Genomic DNA, 21,904 nt, shown 5'->3' on the forward strand with positions numbered 1-21,904 from the left:
TGTTGAGGAGTGAAGGTGGAATGCTACATGAAGGCTGCGTACCATCAAGGTGGAGAGATGCCTGCGGCTCAGCCTAGGAAGTAGGCACCCTGCTTGCCTGTGTAAGCCCCAAACAGGAAGAAAAAAAAGGAAGAAAAGAGGAAAAGAAAAAAAAGAAGAAAAAAAAGGTTTACAGAGGCAGAAGCCTCCTCATTACAAGGTCTTTTTCCTTCTGATAGGCTCCTCATAGCACAAAAAACTTGCCCAAATTCAGACTCTCCTCCCCATCTTGTCCCAAAATGTAAAGGGGGAATGAGGGAACTCTACACAAGCACTTTGTTTTTTAAACAAAACAAACAAAAACCACCCCCCAAACTAATAATGATTCTATATTGATCTTCAGGACAGCACACAGCTAAAAGCTCTGGCTGCAGTCCAGAATAATTCAAGCTTCCTTATGTGGTTCAGGTAATACAATCCAATCCTGATTTGCTACATCTGTACTATTTCAGCTGTGAACCAGAGTGTGCAGAGACACAGATGACACAGAAGGAGGCCGTGGTAATTCAGCTGAGCTCCTAGTCTGCGTTCGCAATAAAGGAACAACAATTTATTAGAACACAGAAGAGGCTGGAGTTAACTGAGCAATTTCAGAATGGGTTTATAAGCAATTGCTTCATAATCACGTTTGAGGTTAAGTCCTTGGAAAATTAGCACACTCTTGGCGTGCTACTGATCCCAAGTTACCTATTCACATCATTACAGTCTTTTAAAAGTCGTCACCTAACTTTCAGAGGCTGCTTATCTAATGCTGCCTCACACGACAGCAACAAGCTCCACCACAAACAACTCCAGAGTGTTTAGCTTGTCAAACTAGCTTTTCCACAGTATCTGAAAGGAAAAGTTCCACCAAGCCCAACTACACTTCCTAAAGCGGGCTAGTAGGCTAGTAGTCGCCCACCACGAGATGAGGCAGCCTTCCTTACAATGCTGGGGCCTACGTGGCGCAACAGAGCTCAGGGCAGGCAGACAGTGGGGACCTTGCTCCTTCAGCTTTCCAGGGAAACAGGGCTGAGGTGAAACAGGACACCTACAACACACCTGCACAAAGAAATCAGCTCTGCTCATAAGTAAAAATTACAGATGTCCCACAAAACACATTTCCTACCAAGCTGAAGAGCTGCTGTAGGATCATCTTATGCTGGGACCAACAATCCCAAACAGGTCTACAGGATCTTTCCAAACCCTTGGTGCCTCAGAAAGAGCTGTGCTGAGATATGGGACAGACAAGATGCACCTCTGAATCTCAGTGGCAAGCAAGATCCGGCACAACTTCTGATGAAAATGCTTAGGAAAGCCTCCCAGAAAAAAGTAGAAAAGGAAGTTAATCTAATGGGCTGCTGAAAACAACACTTCCAGTGCTACTATACTCAAAACAGTGGTTTTAGGCACAAAACTGTACTTCCTTTAATGTGGATGAATTACTCTGTCTCCATGGAAAATCTGGAGAAGGGGAGCTAAGGCACTTCTCTAACTGCTAGATTTTTCCTCCTCTTATCTACTGCTCCTCAGGACAAGAGCTGACTTACCTTCATTTTTCCTTCTTTTACACTGGCCTTTTTAAACTACCATGAGATCTTTAGAGTCAAACATTAAATTTACCTCTGAAAAAGGCATAATCAGTCCCAAATTTCCTTCCTTGTAGTTCCAAGACATTTGAGTCCAGTAAAAACAAGGTTACTCAAAAATACTTGCTGAAATAGACATCCAACTTCTACTACGCTTTCTTTAAAGTGCACAGTACAGTGGCCCTCACCCAAGAGGAGTATTAACTCAACAAAATTTCCATAAGAATAACATCCAGGAATAAATGATCACAAACAGCTAACTCAATCCTATAAACCTGTACATAAACTACAGAGTATATATACTTTAAGACTCCTGGAACACTTAGAGCTAACTTCTGGATGAATGTCAGAGGCTGCAATTATAAGGGGAGAAAAAAACACAACATGGTAAAGTTCAGCTGCTCTTAAAGCTGTACCAGTTTATATCCATTGAGAGATTGTACACTCTTAAAACGCTTGAGCGACTCTTTTTCCTTAAAGCTTGCTGCTAACTTTGGTAAATGACACCAAGAGCCACAGAAGCCATCACATGAAAAAGATCAAGGACATAAAATTTAAGTTCTATCAGGTGAATTTTCTATCACTTTTTTCCACTAAACTGTTGTCACTTCATTGAAATTGCTCACCACATAAGAATTATGCAGTTTTAATTAAAAATAAAATCCATCAATTTTAATTTCAATGCTAGATTCTTAAATACTAACCTCATCACATTTGAAAGGCATATACAAGTCGGAAATTAAGGTTGATTTAATGCAGGAAAATAATTTAATGCTGAAACACAATTGGATTTCCATCCTTACAAAAACAAAAGGAAAAAGACCCAACCTGGCATGGATATATTTTTAAAAAGAAAATTCAATATGCAAAAACTAGTTTGGAAGCTCAGCGAAAGCATACGTACATACATACATACTCTTAAGATCAGCTGATACCAACAAACAAACTACTTCATTTGGAGTCAGTCTGCACAAAGGTTATTTTTAAACTTTTCCTATACAAAAGTGGAAAAAAACCCAAATTAATCCTTCTGATGGTACAACATTTTACTACTACATTATTTTCCATCAGCCATTAACTGCTTTCTGTGCAGACCAGCCACTAGAGGGTAGTGGTTCACAAGTACCAAACACACACAAAACTAGGTGAATTTTTTTATCCTTTTTTTGCCTTTTCTTTTTCTTTTAAACCCCACCTGCATAGAGCACGGCCTCAATGCGGTCCTTGATGTGCTCGGTGCTGCTCTGCGACACCAGTGGGAGCTGAGCTGTTCCGTTAGGAGACGGCACTACAAGAGGTCCCACTAAAAAGGCGCCGGCAGCACCCAGGTAGTTGAGCAGTGACGCGATGGCTGTTGCTGTGGCACGTTCATCTGGAGAAAACCACGTTGTGGAAAGGAACGGTGCTGCGTTCATCACAGTTGGCCCCGCCAAGCCATTCAACAGTTGCCCTCCGTGAATCAGCCTGGAGCAAAGAAGACAGAGCACAGTCATTTGGATGACAGTCACTTTTTGGTTTGTTTTCAAGTTAAAAAGAAAAAGGTATTGAGTGCTGGAGATTGAGTGACTGCACAAAGAAAGTCCTGTGCAAAAAAAAAAGAATGATATTTTATATACTAAAAGAAACTCAATTAGATTGGTTTAAACAATTCAGAGCTACTCTGTTCTCATTAGCTCAGATAAATGGAGAAGCAAATGTTCTCCTCAAAGCAGAGGGAGGGAGGGAAGAAGAATAAAGGAAGGGAATAAAAGGGACTTTCTCTGCAGGAAAGATATCATGATAGGATATAGAAGCAGAAAGGTGTAGTAGCAGGAAAGCTTTAAATGACAAACATCTTCAACCTGACCCCTCGCCTGCATAAATCCCAACAGAAAATTTAAATTAGTTATGGCAGATCCAAAATTGAAACACTTCAGCATAATACGATGCATATTTTTTCACTGCATTATTTATTTTTATTTACACACTCAGATGAGCTCTATGTGCCTGCAGATGAGGAGGCCGGGCTGTTGAGGTTTCCAAGAGAATCGTCTTCTTCAGCAATCTGGCCATTCTCAACACACTGTTGAAACAGCCAAGCAAACCCAGATTTTTGTCGTTTTTCACACTCACTGGGATTTAACAGATAAGGCTGGTGACAGAACAGGGAGAAAACTTCCAAGCAGTGAAGTCTTTACAAACTTTGGCTTAATATTACTACAATAAGCACATACAGAAAGGACTTTTTGAAGGCTCTTCTACAGGTGGAAGTCAGCCAGAAACCTTCCACTTTGACTTTTCCAAAAAGTGATCAGCCGTGAAAGGCAAAAGCACTTTGGAATTTATATAAAAACTTCATGTCTAAAAAAAAAAAACCCAGCTAGGGAGTCAAACAAAACATTGCAACCCTCCAAAGTAGATCTAGCCATTGTGCAATAAAATGGTGGCAGATGATATTTTTAAATGGGTGGTGTTTTTCTAAGCATAGCAGTAACTCGATGTTATTGCTGCAAGACTTGAGTTGTCAGACATAAAAAGCGACGGCCTGAAAATGGGGAAACATAAGCTAGTATTTAGGCAGTGTTTCAAGCCACAAATGGCTGAATAATATACAGTGTAGAAGGATTTTTTTTAAAGCACACAAAGGAACAAAATATGCAAAAGAAATGCTGACAGACTATCAAATTAACAGGCTAGATTGCAATAATAAGGAATAGGTGTTACTGATTTACAGTGGATTAGAAATTAATTTTTTAAACAAATTTATAAAAATATTCAGGAAAAAAAACAAAAGCTAATATGTATCATCTAGAAGGAAACGCTTGTTGAGCTGGGACAGAAGTAACATCTACTCTTAAATATAAGTGATTCCAACGTTCCCACAGCAAGGACAATTACATTACTATTTGTTCATGATGTGCTTCGATGGCAAGGCATGGTCAGGCCTTTTTAACGCTTATTAAACCAGGCTCCTACAATAAAATAAAATGAAATAGTTTTAAATAAATAAAAAGCACTACCTCAGTAATGCTCTGGTATAGTTTTCTGGAGGACATGTTACATGAAGCCCTTATGCTTACTCTCCAAACCAATGCAGAGTACAAACCAAGGTATCCTTGTGCACTTTGGGGTTTTCACTCTACTCATCTCACTCCAGAAAGTTATTCTCAAACTTATCCTAAACTGTTGCAGGGTATTTGCAGAGCTGTGCTACGTTCCCAGAAACAGCTCCATTTCGGTTGCAAGTGAGGTAACTACTGCAGCATAAAAAGATTGAATTTTAGTATTCGCCCTTGCTCCAAAGTTAATTTAATGCTTAAAAAAATAGTTTTGTTATTGTGTGCTAGGAACACTGCGTCATCACAAAATAACCTTTATAGCTATAGGTGCCACACTAGCACTTCTGTTCACTTATGTGACTATTATAATATTCTTTTAATTAAAATACGCCCACTCTATAGAAATCCTGAGGGCAAATAAACCTCACTAAAATCAGCGAAAAATACAATAGTTTTCCCACAGAGCCTATGGGCATGTGGGCACTTCATACAGCAGAACAACAGTTCTGTAAAAAACCCCAAACAAACCACCAAACCAAAACCCCAACTCATACGTTCTGAGAAGTGTATGTACTCCTTTCCTGTACTTAATTTCAGACGCAGATTACGTCTATCAAACTCCACCATTCATAACTGACCTTGACACTCAAGGGAGACACAGATGTTCATTTTGCTTTACAGATTCAAAGGCAGAAAATAGAACCTTAATCTAGAACTTCACTTCTACATTACTTTCCTGGTTTTGTGGGGATTTTTTCTTTGGTTTTGTTTGGTTTCCTTCCCCCCAAGGAGACAATTTTTGTCTCTCTGTAGATCTCTTTTGATGGTGTTGTCCTGCTTGCTCTCTCTCCTGCCTTGCCCTGCCTGGTGTGCTCTCTGTCCGCATGGATTTGCCTTTCCATCCACATTTTTGGTGTTTACCAAGCTTGACATCATCATCCGGGGTAAAGCCTCTCTTATCTTCATATTGCTTAATTTTTCAGATCTAACATATTGAGGTTAATAAACACTCTTTTTGGACTACTACATCAAATGTCTCTGCATATGATAACAGCCTAAATCTTATTTTATCTGTTTTTTCAATATCAGCTTGAATTAAGCTCCTTTCTCTCAGAGAAGAAGATTCTTTGCATTGTTCCTGGACACATCCTGAACTTATTTCCCAAGGGAGGCAGGGACGAGAGATGCAAAATGTGATTCAGAGCATTTACTGCTACTCCAGCAGACACACAGAGCATCTGACAGGGAAATATGAACCCAGCTGCACTGGTGGCTTTTTGGCTGTATGTTACAATGTCTTGTCATTACCATGGCAGATTCTGGTCTCACCACCCTTAAGAATCTCATCAACACTAAAAACTGCTCCAGCACCAAGAGACATTTGTTTCTCTTACTCCCTGATTTTCTTGTCTCTGCAACCAAAAATGGGCTGAAAACTGCATTTTTTTCCGTCACTATTTCAGTTTCATTCAGCAAGACAGGATTTCTCTTCCCTGAGAAAAGGGCTAACAAGAGAACTTTAGCTCAGGACTCTACCCAGATGGAAAATATTTTTCAGTCTTACTACACTAACAGTAATTTTCATCTGTTATTTACCCAGCTCTGCACTGCTTTCAGATACAATGTTTATCCAATCACCATCTAATTATTTTCACGTATCAAGAAGTAGAAAGTTATTGAGTTCACATAATAGAAAATAACACAAGAGGAGAAGGTGGCTTTTTAATCATGATCATGAAAGAGAAAATTGGGAAAAAAAAATGACACTGGAAATTCATCGTTGACTTACAAAACAGTTGATGACTGTCTAGCTTAAAAAGCAAAAGTGGGAAAGTAAACATCTACCCAAAATATCCTATTTCTAACCATTTCAGAAGCCAGGTCAGGAACTCATTTCAAAGTTTCATGGTTTTTGCACACCTGACCTCTGTGCTAATAACTTTTTGTACTTCTCCAAACTTCTAAGTTGCAGCTGAACACAAGCCCTTTACAACAGATAAAATAAAACTGAGGACTAGTAGTAAAAGTGCTAAATATCATATGCTATAGCACATATACAAGAATAACTTACACATTTGCATTATTTATATATCTACTGATATATATTAAAAAACCCACAAAGATGTATATAGACACACCCCCCTTTGCACAAAATAAAGATCACATTTTTTCCTAATCTGGGCTCCGAATTGCAAAGAGATAGAACAAGGGACAGTTAAAATATAACAACAGAAATTGAAGAAGAAAAGCTCTTTTTGCACTGTATTTTCATCTCTTTTCCAAATCTTTGTCAAGTCACATTATAAATAACTTAAATTATATGCTTTTCATCACTTCCCTGAGAGAAGACTTTATATGAGTATTAAGAGGTAACCTGGTTATACCGACTTCATTCACTCTCTGCTGTCACTCTTGCAATATCCTAACAGGTAACAACAACAACAACAAAAACCATGTAAAGCCATAAGCACCAAAATTACAATATCGCTGAGCAAGCTGGGTCTGAAAAAAGTGAGATTATACAGGAAAATGTTTTAGTGATTGATGATAGTACTGTGTAGTTAACATAGGAAAGAGCTTCCATTTACAGTCACCTTTATTTATCTTTTTCTCCCTCTATGGGTTGAAACTTTTCTATGTAAAACCCCAAGACTTCTGGTGTTTGTACCACAGAACATCTCACACCTGGACATAAAAGCATTGCAAATGAAAGAAAATCTCATTAGTTTCCACACTCGGATGGGGAAACAAAGGCAACAGTAGAGGGAAAATGACTTACTCTAAAAATGACTTCTAATACAACAGATTTGAACCCCAGTGCTAAAATAAGTCTCCACAGCCCAGTTCTAAGATGTGTTAATTGAACTTGCTTTGGGTAGGCTGGGTTGGAGAAGTCGTATCAATATTTTAATGCTGATTAACAGAGTGGGAAAAGCATTTTCCCCTTTTCTTTGGCAGGCAGCACAGGAGAAGAGCCAGGCCATCAGCCCCAGTGCACTGTTTTGACTCTCTAAACACAGTTTTTTCTCTACCAGCCTCCGATGAAGTCCTGGTCAGCTGGGAAATTGTTTCTCTGGGTCCCGGGGCGGGGAGCAGAGCTCATCTCAAGAGCCTTGTGAAGATGGGATTTTGGCACAGACTTCCTTCCTGAAACTTTTACTGTGCTTTTCCCACTAGATGCCATGAGAAGTGACTGCTGAGTAATCATTCAAACTTCTATACAGGTGCAATGGAACTAAATTGCTAATTCAGTTTTGCTGCTGTTTGGCAAGGTGTGAGGAGCAATGGAGTCACTGAGGGCACTGGCCTGCTGTTTCACAAAGGCAGCACTGTCTCATGCCTCTTCATTTGGACAAAGTTTACTGGATTAATCACTGATCCTAACAATTGACACAGAAAAGGATTCCACATAAAGTAGTTAATGTTTTACAGAAAAGAATGGCTGATTTTTCTTTCACATGCCCGACATTTTTACTCACTGAAAGAAGTAGATTGTTCAACTTCTGATAATTTGGAAGACATATAAGTTTACATAGCAATTAGCTCACTGTGGGAACTACTGGAAGGAAATTAAAGAATCCCTTCCACTGGAGGGCTTCAGAGCACTTTTCAAGTGCTATTGAGTTTAGACTCACTACCTAGCAACAAAAGAAGTAAAATACCATCTATTCTGGAGTACCCACACTGAGGTACGATGCAAGTTGCTTGCCTAGGAAAGGAAATATGAAACTAAGCCACAATATACACTAGGAGACTTATACCTCGAAGGGAACTGATAAGAGTTTTGTAAAGAACCACCCCTGATTTTTCACAATTAAAGTTACTAGAGAAGGATAGAGCTTTTCCTTCAGACTCACAAAATAAATACTACAAAAGAACCACCTATTAAGTGGAACCTTCTCAGGTACTTTTTAAGGCAAAGATAGAATTAGGGAGGTCAAATTCAGGCTATACAGTAATTTATTGCCACAGAGTACGGTGAGAACCAGATGCAAATGCTGTCCTGTTCATAACCCGAAGAGAGCACAGAAAGGCTCTATGTCTGGAAACAGACTGGGTAAAGCAATGAATTCATCTATTAAGAATAACATTCTGAAAGATGAATTTCATGGAAATCACTTCCTTTCAATATTTTCATTAAATGATATATTTATACTACAAAAGCTTTATGCCTTCTGGATATTCATGGATGGAGGCCATTAGCATTTTTAGCTTGGTTTTGATGCATGCGACCATTGATACGTGGAATAATTTAAAGCTGTTTTTCCCCATCAACAAGAAAAAATATTACAAGCAGAAAGCCTGCGTCACTGTGTGCTACATTATCTCCAGCCATAAAGTGAAAAAGAAAAGAGAAAAACTTCTGAAAATGCACTGTCTACCATTTTAATCAGAAACTGGGGTCACGTTTCACACCCTGTACAAACCGTGACCTCAGCAGTCAGTCACATCATTATAGGATTAGGCTTGGAAAGGACCACAGCATCCCAGCCTCAACCTCTTCTCCCACTCTTACATGAAAACAGCAAACACACTTGTCTGAAAAACAGGGAGTTTCAGTTTAAAAGAATTAGAAAAGCAGAGTTTCTCTGGAACTATTACTAGTGAGATCCTACCAAGGGAGAGACAGGGACATGCAAAGAGAGGAAGCGGCAATCTCAGGCCAAGACCCCAACATCTCCATCAGACATCCTGACAGAGGAAAGGGACAAGGAAAAGTACAGCCAGACCCCTGGCAGCACTCTGGTAAATTCACTCACATCCTCACACCCTGTTCTTCTGTGACCATCACAGCTGTCACACAGCTCAGAAGAGGGTTTCTTCACTTAAAGATTTATCTAATTTTGAAGAATGAGCTGCTTCTTGGCTTTTTTTTTTAATTAGAAGTTCTTTTGTTGCTTTTCTTTTAAAGCTAACCCACTCCACAAACTCATTACTAGAAGACATCTTTAAAGCAACACTAACAGAGGACATGCTCATCAAATATGAACAAAATAAACAGCATTGCTGTAAACACAAAGTAGGCAAGTAGGCAATTACATTATGGGCTAATGAGGCAAAACATACTGAAACAAGTTATCAGGGAAGGGTACCAGGACTGGCCGCTATCAGGGCTGCTGTGGGAGAAAGCTGATGTGGAATACTTAGCACAAGACAGGTCCTAAGTAGGATTTTTTTAGTAAAAGAATAGGAATGTGCAGGAGATACAGCAGATTAGGCAACAGGACAAAACAAGCCCTATTTAAATGCTCCCACACAATTTTTCAGTGAAAGAGCAAAAGGATGTTTTGATTATAATGCAGCAACTTTGATATAAATTCAATTAATATGAATTCTTCTTTAAGAAGAAAAATGAGCCAACAGAACATGAGTCACAAGATTAAGGCAAAGAGCTCAGTGTGATTAAAAAAAATTTAAAGCTTTCTACAGTTGAGGATAACACCTGCCATTATAGGAAATGGCACTAAAAATCCCAAAGAATACAAGTTCTCTTCCCTTCCAGTACAGGCTCATAGAAATGCTGCCCATTAAGTACTGCAGCAATACCAAGCCCTTTCTGAGACTCCAGCATTTCCTTTACTCTACCTATTGGATTTCCCACTCCATGAATTTACACCAAGTCTGTAAATTTCTAATTCAGCAGTTACTCCCATCACTGGGAACAGCAGATGACACCAACAGCGCCACGGACAAAATCCAGCACAGAAGCAAGAGGAAAGAGCATTTGCCACCAAAACTGTCGAGCTGCCTCCTGTTTCCACGAAGGCTGTTTCAGCTGAAGGAGAAGCCAATTTGGCAGGGCTGATCAGCAGCTGCAGGAGCATGACACAACACGCAGCCCGGGCAGGGGACCGCTGGGCAGCTGGAGGGACACAATCACCCACTCTGCATCCACCACTACCATGGACAAAGAGGCAGAGCAGGAAAAAATCATCACCACTTAGGAACGATTCACAGGACCTCTCATCTAAAACAACAGCTTTGGAGCAGAGGTTAAAAATAAAACCGGTGTACAAGATGAAGCTGGTGGAGGGAACAAAAACAAGCTAAATTGCTAAATTACAGGTGTATAAAGAGTAAATATTCTCCCTGAGAATTTACCCATGAGTTACTTGGTTCCCTCCTCCCTCCTTTTTGATACTATGGATTAAACCCAACCCAGCCTTCCCCCAGGACTGCAGTCAAAGCACAAGCCAGCGAGTGCCATCAGCACCAGGCAAGTTCTCCATCTTAACATCCTCCTCCTACGCTCACTGAGCTACAGCATACAAACAGGTACATTTATTCATCTTTTTACTCCCAGAACCACACTTTAGATTAAATACATCTTTTCATTTCTCTTCCCCAGTGCGTTAAGGAGGGCACAACACGTATCACTCTCTGTCTGTATTTTTTACAGGCAGATTCTTCTACCTTCTAAAAGGGTCTTTTCATTCTCTGGAACATTTTAATCCTCCTTCCTCACAGCTGCACCAGTTTGGGGTAGTTTTTTAGAGCACAGAAGTGTGTTTAGTACTGCCATGAAATAAGAGAGTCCTAATATTCCCTTTCTTGCTGAATTACCTCTTCTGAGGTGTCCCTTTGCATTTTTTATGCATGAGAATGGTGGCTCACAGTCATTTTAGGATCAGGAAAGACAAGTAATGAGACGATCCCATGTCATTCTTCAAGCTTTCAAGGACAAAAAAGGGAAAATGAGGAACTATTACAGAATATATCTAAGCATAAAATACTTGATTCAAACTGGGTTGCAACTAGCTAATAGAAAACGAATGTACCTAAGATGTAGTAAGAGCAAATCCACAAATACAATAAAGGGAAAAGTTAATGCCAATACATTTAAGAGCAGGCAAAAAAAACCAAAACCAAAACCATCTAAGCGGTATTATTAAAGAAAAAAGTATTTTATAGGAACTACCAGCTACTGCTGTGTCCCCCCATAAATGACTTCGTAAATAACCGGTCGTGTTTTTATTGTCATTCTCTGTTATTGTTTTTCTGGCTTCCCAACACATGATTTAATGATGCTCACTGCCAAGGAGCACACTCTCACTGCCGTGACTCAAGGTCCTCAATAACTACTTTGCTGTGAAGTCTAATGTGAAGGCCAAACCCTACCAGCCCTCAGCATACTAAGTTCTAATAAATTGTTTAATTAATATATTCAATACAAATGACAAATTAGGTTACATCCTTTACTTACACGTCTTTAATTATCCTGTCTTTCAAAACATTTTAAGAAGTCTTACGTCACAGAGTCAGTCTTTAAAGCTTATTGCTTTAAAGATTTATTGCTATGAGCCAATTTCATCATTTATTTCCTTCTTTCTTATAAGTTTCAGTTCATATAGCTTTTTGCCTAGAAGTGTCATTTCACAATCATATGGAAGACCTAAGTTGCATGTATATCTACTCCTAAACGTAGAATATGAGAAAAACATGAAGTGTTATATGTGTGTGTGGAAAAAAAATCCCAATTTTGTCTACAAAAAAAATGTCCTCCTAATAATGTCTGTGTTTAGGATTAAATAATCAAATTCTAAAAGCCTATAGATTCTCACAGTGCCAAGCAGTAGTCAAAAAAGAAAGTACCAGACATAATTCAGGCAAAAAGCACTAGCAGTGCGCTGAAGGGACAAAGGTACAAGTTTAGGAATGGAACAATTTGATAATGGCCTTTGTTTATGCTCTATATAAATTATATTAACTATGAACTGAAAAAAATAGGTGTGGTAAACGAGGTTTTTCATAACATTTAGAAATGGTTCGGGGGGGGTGTTTTTAGAAGTCAAATTCACTGTCACACATTTGACAAACCCAGAAGTATGCAGTACATAAGAAAAACTCTCTTTAACCTCCTTGTCTGTACAACACACATTAACCTCACAGGGTAGTGAGCTGGGAAGGAGAGCAGGTAAGTAGGAGCATTATGTGTCCGAGAGGGATTTTACTAATCCATGCACAGATTGGTTCCTCAATCTTGCACACAAGTCCATACCTCCACATCTTTGCCATGCACTCCCATTTCAGTCTTTACTAAATTTATGTGGCCCTGGCATGGATTCCCAGTACAGTTTTAGGTCATGCTGGAAGAGAATGAAAATTCACCATAAAAAACAGCTGCTTCCAAAGACCTGCTCAAATGTGCAGCCTGAATTCTCCCTCATACAAGTCACACACATACATGGGCATCAAATGAACTGAAATCAGGGGTTAAGGTCTGTGTTTAAAACACAACTCGGAGAGCTGGAGACAGTCTTAGCCTGCTAGTCCATGCTAGAGCCAAAAGCATAATTACAGGCTAGAAAGGAGCTTAAGAACGCACTTGGATATTACAGGTCTGTGTGAGATAAGGAGCATAAAGCAGTCAGGATTAAATGTCAGTCTTAACAGTGATTTCCTCACGTCTGTGATTGCTCTGATAGGCAATGGGCTTTACTAACTCCCCTTAACGTTAAATTGCAAGAGCTTAGGGAGCAGAGACAGTTACAACGTAGAAAAAGCCCTAAACCTGACAAACTTCATGAACATTCTTGTAACATTATGTATCTTAGCTCTGACATAATTGTCCCATGGAAATCCTTCAGCATTTAAAGAAATTCTAGTTATGCTGGCTTCTAAAATGCTCCAGTGTGAGCTTGAGTGTGGTCTTCTCCATCTGACTGGCTCTTCAATGTTCAAACTGTCATATTAAAGCATACACACATTCAGAGTAAGTGCATAGCTTACTGCTCAGCCAGTTGTTACTAATGCATTAAGCAGTAAAGCTCATCTCAAAATATTATTTTATTTGGCATCATGCTTCAAGTAACAGACAAAAATTGGCCTTCAGTCTCAGCCTCAAAACAATACAAGTTACCTGGTAGATCATGGCACAGTATGTACAAGCATTTACACCATCTCAAGAAATCTTCACTGAAAACCACCCACTGCTTCAAAGTTACATGTGTAATTAATTCTCTGCAGATTTTTAATCAAACTGTGTAAAAGAAATCTCAAACCAACTACTTCCCTAGGTAGAGCTGTAATTCTTGAAAATCTTTTTTTTTGGGGGGGGGGGGGGAGGGTGGGGTAGGCCAAGTAAGCAACTGTATCAGTTTCAGCCGAAGATGATGCAAACTTTCACAGTATGAATAAATGCACTAAGTAACCTCTTCCAAAAGGATTCTGCTCATGCTTTTTTTTTCTATATAGTTTTCAAAAATCTGTACCATTATATTTTATACCTCTCATCAGATACTATACAGTCCACAGCCTTTCCTTCTCCAGTTAAAGACGCTCTTCTCTGAACATTTCTCCTTAAGTGTTTATTTCACCCTTTTCCCAGGTCCCCTCAACTGCAGTCACACTGCAAAACACCTGTTTAAAGGTAATCAGAACATGTGGAAACTCCCTCCTGCTCCCCATACGACATGTCACCTAAATCCCATTTGGGAATTTCTTCTTAGGTTGTTCCAGACTTCATCCATGCTTTGGTAAAGCCTATGGCATCAAAAGTCTTTTGACATAAATCATAGAAGTGACATAAGACACCCCATTTAATTGTATTTAAACCATCTAGCCTGCTGAAAAGATGAATACATATTTAATCCTGTATTGGTCAGAACTGATGAACCAGACGTTGAGCATCCCTTTGCATCATGAGAAAAAGTAAAACAAGCTCTCCACAGAGAGTACCTTTTTCCCCCCTAAATAGAAAGGGTCACTGAATGGTAGAGTAATGCGGTTGGTTCAGCCTCCCCTGCCCACAAAGTCCTTGAATACCACACTGCAGTGGGCAATGCTACTGGCAACCAACTTCTGGAGCACCTTGGGTTTGCTTCACTAAGCACCTACTCACCACACTGCACTTAATACACTAAGCCAGACATTACATACTAGCTACTCACTCCTGATCAGAGACAGTTTTACAATCAATGTACTCATCATGCTCTCAGTCCTCTGAACTTCTTCGTGAGTTTTTTTTCCTTTTAAACAAGGATATTCAATCACCTGCCTTCTACTTTACACTATTTTTTCCCCACTTTTAGATGTTTCCATGTTGATTTCCAGGGCAGGCAATATTAAGGGGAAAAAAAAAGCCATTTGCTGAAATAATACAAGGACTGCCTTGAAGCTGACTGCAATTCAAGGACAAAAAACCCCACATAAAAACATTTTAGATTTTAGTGCTAATATATTATGCAAGCATAACTAGTGAAAATCTAGTGCTACTGCTGATTTTAAAGCAGAAAAAATGTAGTAATGCCTGTACTCCTTCCTCCTTCAGCATGAAAGGCAAAACAAAGATAAGTGAACAACAAGTGAGCCATATTCCCTGGCTGTACATAACAAGCATGACTCTTATACTTACTGAGGATTCCCAGGTTCAGGAAACATTGATGGGACAATAGAACTGTTTGGATTGAGTGATTTTTAGGAAGCAATCTGTCTCTATCACAAACTCTTAAATTGCATCTTAGTAATGTACAGAAGGCGTTCCTTTCAACCACAGAGAAAGCACAAGGCTACTCTGGAATTCAGAGTGGAAGAGACACATGAAAAAGGCCATTTTGCTTAAATTCATCTGTCTCACTACACAATCTCATCCATCCAATACAAGGAACATGAACATTTGCATACAAATTGCATATTTGGGGGTTTTGTGGAATGGTTCCCTGTGTGATCTTGGGCCAGTTTCTGAACCTCTAATTCTCTGCCTCCTTGTTTGCAAAACAGATTAGTATTAGTTATGCAGGATGGGGTGAGGCTATATTAACTCAAGTCTGTAAAGGGCTTTCTGATCTTCAGATACTATGTAGAAGAAGGTCTAGAAAAATTCATTTAAAAAGAAAAGAAACATGTAAGCCCACAGCTACACAACAAACATTTGGTATATCAAATTGCTACAAAATCTTTGTACTAACATTTTGTGGAGCAAAAGTTACGTTAGTAGAAAGCATAAAACATGGATATTATAAAGAACTAATTCACTTACTTCTTCCTAATTTCTAGGTCTGAAACTGGAACACATCTCAGGCCAGCTCCCAGTACCATGAGGGATGACGTTAGTAACACAGTTACCCTCAGACCTAAGAGGAAAACACAAGAGTCTTTTACAAATTAAGTCAGCAACAATGCAAAAGAAGTGTTGTCTAAAAATATGCATTGACATGCAGGCTCACAGAAGTAACATGTATCTCTTTCAAATCCTAAAAACTTTGGAGCTAATATGAATTACAGACCCATTATGAAATCCTGAGTTACTTTCTATTCTTACAATCCAGGATTACAGAGACTTACTCTTGGCATATTATTGCACAGGACTGTACCCAAAATCTGAACAGACATTCTTGGAAGTGAAAAGTAATAATAAAAACAATCAAAACACACACTACTTCCTTTATAATTAGAAGCATCAGGGATTACGCTCCAGTGTGTGATGTGAAATCTAGGTAGATCCAAAGAAAACTCTGGATTTGTACATTCCTTTCCAACCCCTTAATGAGCACAGACAGCACTGTTATTGTTTTCTTTCATAATGCAGATAGGCATTTCATTCTGAAGAAGTAACTATTTATTCAAGAGGGAAAAAAGTAGAAGCATTTTTTTTGCAGTCCTTGCAATTAGGGCAGGTTTTTGCTGTGCTCAGCTCAAATTGTCAGCAGTTGCAAATATAGTACATTTGAAAAAAAGCTACAATTGACTTATTCCTTGAATATGTTTTTTCCTCATACTGCAAATTCACAACTGAGAAGCACTTAGATTAGAAACAACTTCATCCTAGTGCTGCAATTCCTTTGCCCACAGGTTACTTGCTGCTCCTAAGCTGTTTCCATCAGCAGCAAACAAAGAGAACAGTGACAGCTGAGGGGCTTAATCTCCAGGATCTTGTAAAACACCAAAATCATAAATATGCACAATTAAAACCTGCTGATACAGTCTCTACCTGTGAAGTTGTAACACTTGGAACAATTTCACAGCAACAAACAGAAAATAAAGGGCTTCCATGTTCTTAGCAGAACATAATAAAAACAATTAAATGATGACAGACACACAGTATCTCTAACTTCTGGGTTAAACTAGTAACTACACAAAACACAAACTGAAAAAGAGTAAAGTCCCTATGATAACTCACCTAGGAAACAATTTTGATTCTTTCTAAAAATGGCAATTTTCAGGCAAGTGCTCCCTCTATGTTAATGATTCCTGTAATCATCTCCTGTAATCAGCACAAGTCAGCCAGTAGTCACATTAAATATTTTATCTCCATATGAATTTCATGGGGGTTTTAGAGCTTTTACCAAAATGTAATTTGAAATGACAAGATACCCCATTGCTCTTATTGCGACAACTCTTAGTGAGCCTCCCTCACAGGTATGCAACTCCTTGGGCTGGACCCTGCACAAACCAACCCAAAACAACTCAAAACAAAAAGAAGTGCTACAGGTTTTCAGGAATGGCAGTATGACTCCCCTTGGTATGGCTCAGTCGCTAATGAAAGGAATGCAACCTGCAGTCCTGTGACTCTGAAGGACACCTCACACCCCTGATGCCCTGGAGAAGTATCATCAGCTGAGAATATATGCTTCCTTGAAGGATTTCATACGCCTGCCTAGACCTACTTGTTCAACACTGTGCTCAACCAGCACTTGTTGCTGTTAAACTGGTTTTTCAAGTGTACGTGTGCTCAGAGAGCCCTAAGTCAATGCCCGGATAATACAGGTGTTCAAAACCCTGCTGTGCTTCATGTTTTCCTTCATGCCACGCTTAACCCTAATACCAGAGTGCATAAATTTGGGGAGTGTCATTATTTGTATCAGGACCACACGTGTGATGGCTTTGCTTCTCCTCCTGGGAAATTAATCTCTGTTAGTATTGCTTTTGTGTAATGAAAACTTGTACACAATCAGAGCTGTATTGATGAAAGACTGGAACAAAAGTCTTTTTCAATTAAAAACCTGCAGTTTCCCATTTGGAAATGCTGCTGCCCTGTTTCAAGAAAGTGCTAGTAATGTATACATCATCTTCTTGTTTTCCATGTAAATCAGGTTTTTTTTTAATTCTGTTTCACAAAACCCAGCATATTGATGGCATGGAGACAGGAGGACAGAGATGGGCAGTATAGAAGGTCCTCCTCAGGGGACACTGCTGGAGGCACAGTCCAGGCACAAGCCCAGAGCCCAGCTGAAAAAGAATATTGTATAGAAATTTAAGTTTAAATCACCACAGAACACGAGGTGTATTTCCAAATCAAAAAAACAAACCTTTTGGGGTTTGATTTTTTTTAAAAGTCCCCAAAACAAACAAACAAACAAAAAAAACAGAAAAAGTTTTAATTTAAATCTGCAGAAAAGTTTCCTAAGAAAAACATACAATTCAATGAAAACTGAATTTTATGTACGTGTTTCCTCCCAGCCCTAAATTCAGGTTTATATCTAATGTTGACTTTACATGTTAGGTAATTCAAAAATAAAATCAGCAGTTAAACCTACAGTCAAGTAGTTTGACCTCTCCAAACATTCTTTGAAGTCCTTATTTTGAGACTATACACTGTAATGTAACATTTTAAAATATTTTGATAGCCCTGATTATTCTTTGGCCTTTTCTCTTCCCTACCTTAACATGTAAACACATCCCTAAAATTTCCTTCACTTAAAGCTGCATGTTGAAAATGAGGATGTCAAAGTAAACAAGTAAAAGACTGTCCAGACAAGCAACACATTATTTTCTACGCTAATTACATGATGTATTTCTACCATCTAAGCACCTTCCCCTTTTATTTTGCCTTCCATTTTAACTCTCTGAATCCATCCTCCTTTTCATATTCATTTGATATCAGTTTTTAACAGTATTTTTAAAATTATTCTGGTATTTTTCCTTTCAACATTGCACTGGCCCTTTATCTGAACTGGACATCTTGTATTACTCTAAAAGGTACACCCATGAGTATTTCAGACAGCTGCATGCATTATGGGAGCAATAAACCAAAGTAATGAACTAAACCTGATAAAAGAGCTGGGAACCTTGCAAGAAATTATTCTCTATTTTAAAAGACCTGAGTAAATTCACACAACCAAGATTCTGAGTAGGTGTAATTAACTTCATTAATTTTATGTTGTAAATGCAACCAGTAACTGACGGGGTGGGGTCGGTGGGTTACGCGTTAAAAACACCATCCAGTTTCCAGTTCCCTCCTACCAGAGGTTTCTGAGACAGAGCAAGAAAGGGAAGAAACATCCTAGAAGGGATTTTCTGCCGATAGAAGAAGTTTTCTATTCTTCAGAGCCTTTCTTATTAGCTGCTAATTTTCCCCCTGCTCTTGCAGGAGGTTTCTGGGCCCCATGGGTGGCACTGATTGCAGAGCAAATGTGGCCACGTTCCCAATGACCAAACATCACTGACAGCAGAAATTGAGTTAGTAACAAATACATATTGGTTATCGTTTATTAGTGGAAGAGTCAATACTGTTCAACTGTTTGGCCCTCCTGCAGCTAATAACACAGTCTGCTTTACAACTTCAGCGACCCACGCTGCATTTGTTGGTTTTTATTTCTTTTTAAAACACCCACCCCCAGACTCCTGCTACCACTAGAAATTTAACACAAACTCCCAACCCACAATCCTCTTAACTCTCTTGCAAAGCATGAACTTTCAATCCATCCAAGACAACACTGTACTACTAAACTTTACTGTTTACCTGTGCCGACCGGATATGCCGACTGGATCTGGCCCCTGGGACATTTCTAGCTACCCCATTAGTTTCCCTGCCTCTCTGCCAGGAAAGCGGCCACTGCAGCAAGGGACACAGTGTGACAAACTCAAGAGTCCTCCGCCACCCACAACCCAACACAGACAATGAGCAAAACCCAACACGGTCTCACACTGGAGCTGAAGGCAGCTGTTGCTGGTGGAACCCAGCTGCTTTTCAGCTCCCTCACCATAACATCAAGCCATAGCATCCAATATGGGGGTGCTGCATCCTCCACAACTCTTCCTGTCTTACTTTCAAGATACTTTTTAAAATACGTGGAAATTCCTCCCCCTACCCTGCACTGCATTACTGACATGTAACCCAGTTAAGTGATTTATTATGCCCAGTTTAATAAGAAACTTAATAAACGATGTTGTACAGCTACAAGGAACTACTAATTCCAAATATTTATATGTTATCAGTTTGTCATTCCAAAAGAGAACATGATGATGTTTAATGCTTTTCTAAGTTTTTGAGAAGTTCAACCATTCCTTTTCTCACCTGCCAGTCCCCCATTACAATAAAACGTGATAAAACACCTCACTGACAGACTGTAAAAAACAAATCCTTACTCACACAAAACACACATTCAAGTCAAAGTTATCTTCACGTCAAGAAGCAGAAGTTTCTACTTCTGCTGTCTGGTGGCAGCGAACACCCTGTACATCTCCCACGACCTGAGGCCAGTATACAGCAGCACCCCAGTTCCCCAGACCCCCGGAGAGCAGCATGCTTCCAGTTCAGGGCATCGCACAACTGGCAGACACTATTTAGGTTTGGTTCCCCTGGCCAACGAATAGTTGGATGTGCAGAACAGACACTTTTCACCTCTCTGCTACACTTAATGGGATGTTCAGAGTCTGCCAGGCTCAGCCCCCAACCTGGCACAGCAGCAGTGGATTTCCCTTGCACAGCTCACACACCCCGCTCTCAGACACATGAACATTTGAGGGTATTTCCTTTATTCACCTGCAGATACTAAAATCAGTCCTCACAAACCCAGAATACGACAAGGCTCTAATTAGAAATGTGTAACATCAGACTCCTGCACAATTTCACAGTTTTCAGAGACCAGTCCAGAAGCAAGAACAGTCCCTTCTGACACTGAACTGAGTTTGCTTAACTACTCCACTAGCTAAAGAAAATAAAATCCTGTCTTGATGCATGCTCACCAGGAAATTAAAAATTCCCCAACTTCAAGAGCCATTCCAACAATTCACTGTTAAATTGTGCTTTTCCTTACAATTTAAAGCAAATTCAGTTTCCAAACAAGTTCTTGCTTTGCCTTTTTTGACAATACAAAGCCCAGGCTCTTCCATTTTTCCCCTCTATGAAATTAACCTACAAAAAAGAACCTTTACCTTTGGTTTCAGTTAGCAAAGCGCTGAGCTCCAGCTCTTTCACAGTTTTTCTTTGGTTTGGAATTGGGCTTTTTGTCTTGTCTAAATATCCTCCTTATTTTTCAAGCACCCTTTTTAAAATGGATTTCTTTGCTGCATACCAACCCTCCATTTTGCAGGACGGCTCTGCTTCTCTTCTCCCTTTATGCTTGCCTCACATTTAGCTATAACAAAACAAAAGCTTGATTAAACAGCTCACTTTGTCAGGGGATCCTGAAAGCTCTGCATAGAACTTCCTCCTCCTTCGTTATCTACTGTTCCAGAAATATTTGTATTTTAAATGTAATTCCAGAAAAATTATACTAAGAACTGCACCATTTACTCTCATAAGATCAGTTATCTTTGTCATGATTAAAATACAAGAAAAGATACATTGCTACCTTTCTACTAAACACAGTGAATAAAACTTCTGTTGTGCCTGCACTTTGCCAAATTGACTCCTGTCTTTGAGGATAAGCAGTAATCCTCTTTCAGAAGAAGCATCCTTGCATCAACCAATACAATTCTCCAAAGAAAAGAACCTTTTCACCAATGTAAAAAGACTTCACAGCCAAGATGTGGTCCCAATCTTTCTGCTAACACGTGGAATAAACTTGAAAAATCAGTCCATCAGGCCTGCCTTAGGTTCCACAAAAGCACTTGATTGCAGGGGAGCATAAATTGTGTTTGGAAACTCAATGGAAAATAAATACATTTCAAGAATAGCATCAACTACACTCGGAAGCGAGAAAAATTGGGAACCAAATACAAAGACTGCATGCAAGGGAGAACAACTACCAGGTCATACATAACTAACAAGAAATTACTCCTAGTTCAGTAGCCAAGGTATCCTGGGGTACTATTAAGCACAACCTGGATCTCCCTTTCTCTCTGGCTACATGGTGCTGATACTTCTGGTATGGCTCTGTCATTCACAAAATGTGGTTTTAAATCAAACTGATGCCAATTGCCATCCGCTCCCCTGGCTTTATGCGGCACTGCAAACATAGTAACCAAGTTTCAGCTGAAAAGTTTAAGGACTAGAGTATTTTTTTTCTCATTTAAAATGAAGCAAACTCCCAGTGACTTCATGTAAGCATTTTGCCAGACAGGTGACACCGTCCTTCTGGTATCAAAACAGTAAAA

At 39.3% G+C, this 21,904-nt stretch overlaps 1 protein-coding gene across 1 annotated transcript in view; it reads right to left on the reverse strand.

Moving 5' to 3' along the window:
* SLC49A4 (solute carrier family 49 member 4) overlaps positions 1 to 21,904 on the reverse strand; it is a gene marked incomplete at its 5' end in the record, with an annotated part of 64,901 nt that overhangs the window by 28,755 nt on the left and 14,242 nt on the right. The window contains 2 exons of the mRNA XM_084265364.1: positions 2,803 to 3,071; positions 15,624 to 15,717. Of these exons, the coding sequence (XP_084121490.1) occupies positions 2,803 to 3,071; positions 15,624 to 15,717 (363 nt within the window). The remainder of the gene's footprint in view (positions 1 to 2,802; positions 3,072 to 15,623; positions 15,718 to 21,904) is intronic.

The sequence above is a fragment of the Gallinula chloropus genome (assembly GCF_964237585.1).
Source record: "Gallinula chloropus genome assembly, chromosome: 5".
NCBI classification, from domain to species: Eukaryota; Metazoa; Chordata; class Aves; order Gruiformes; family Rallidae; genus Gallinula; species Gallinula chloropus.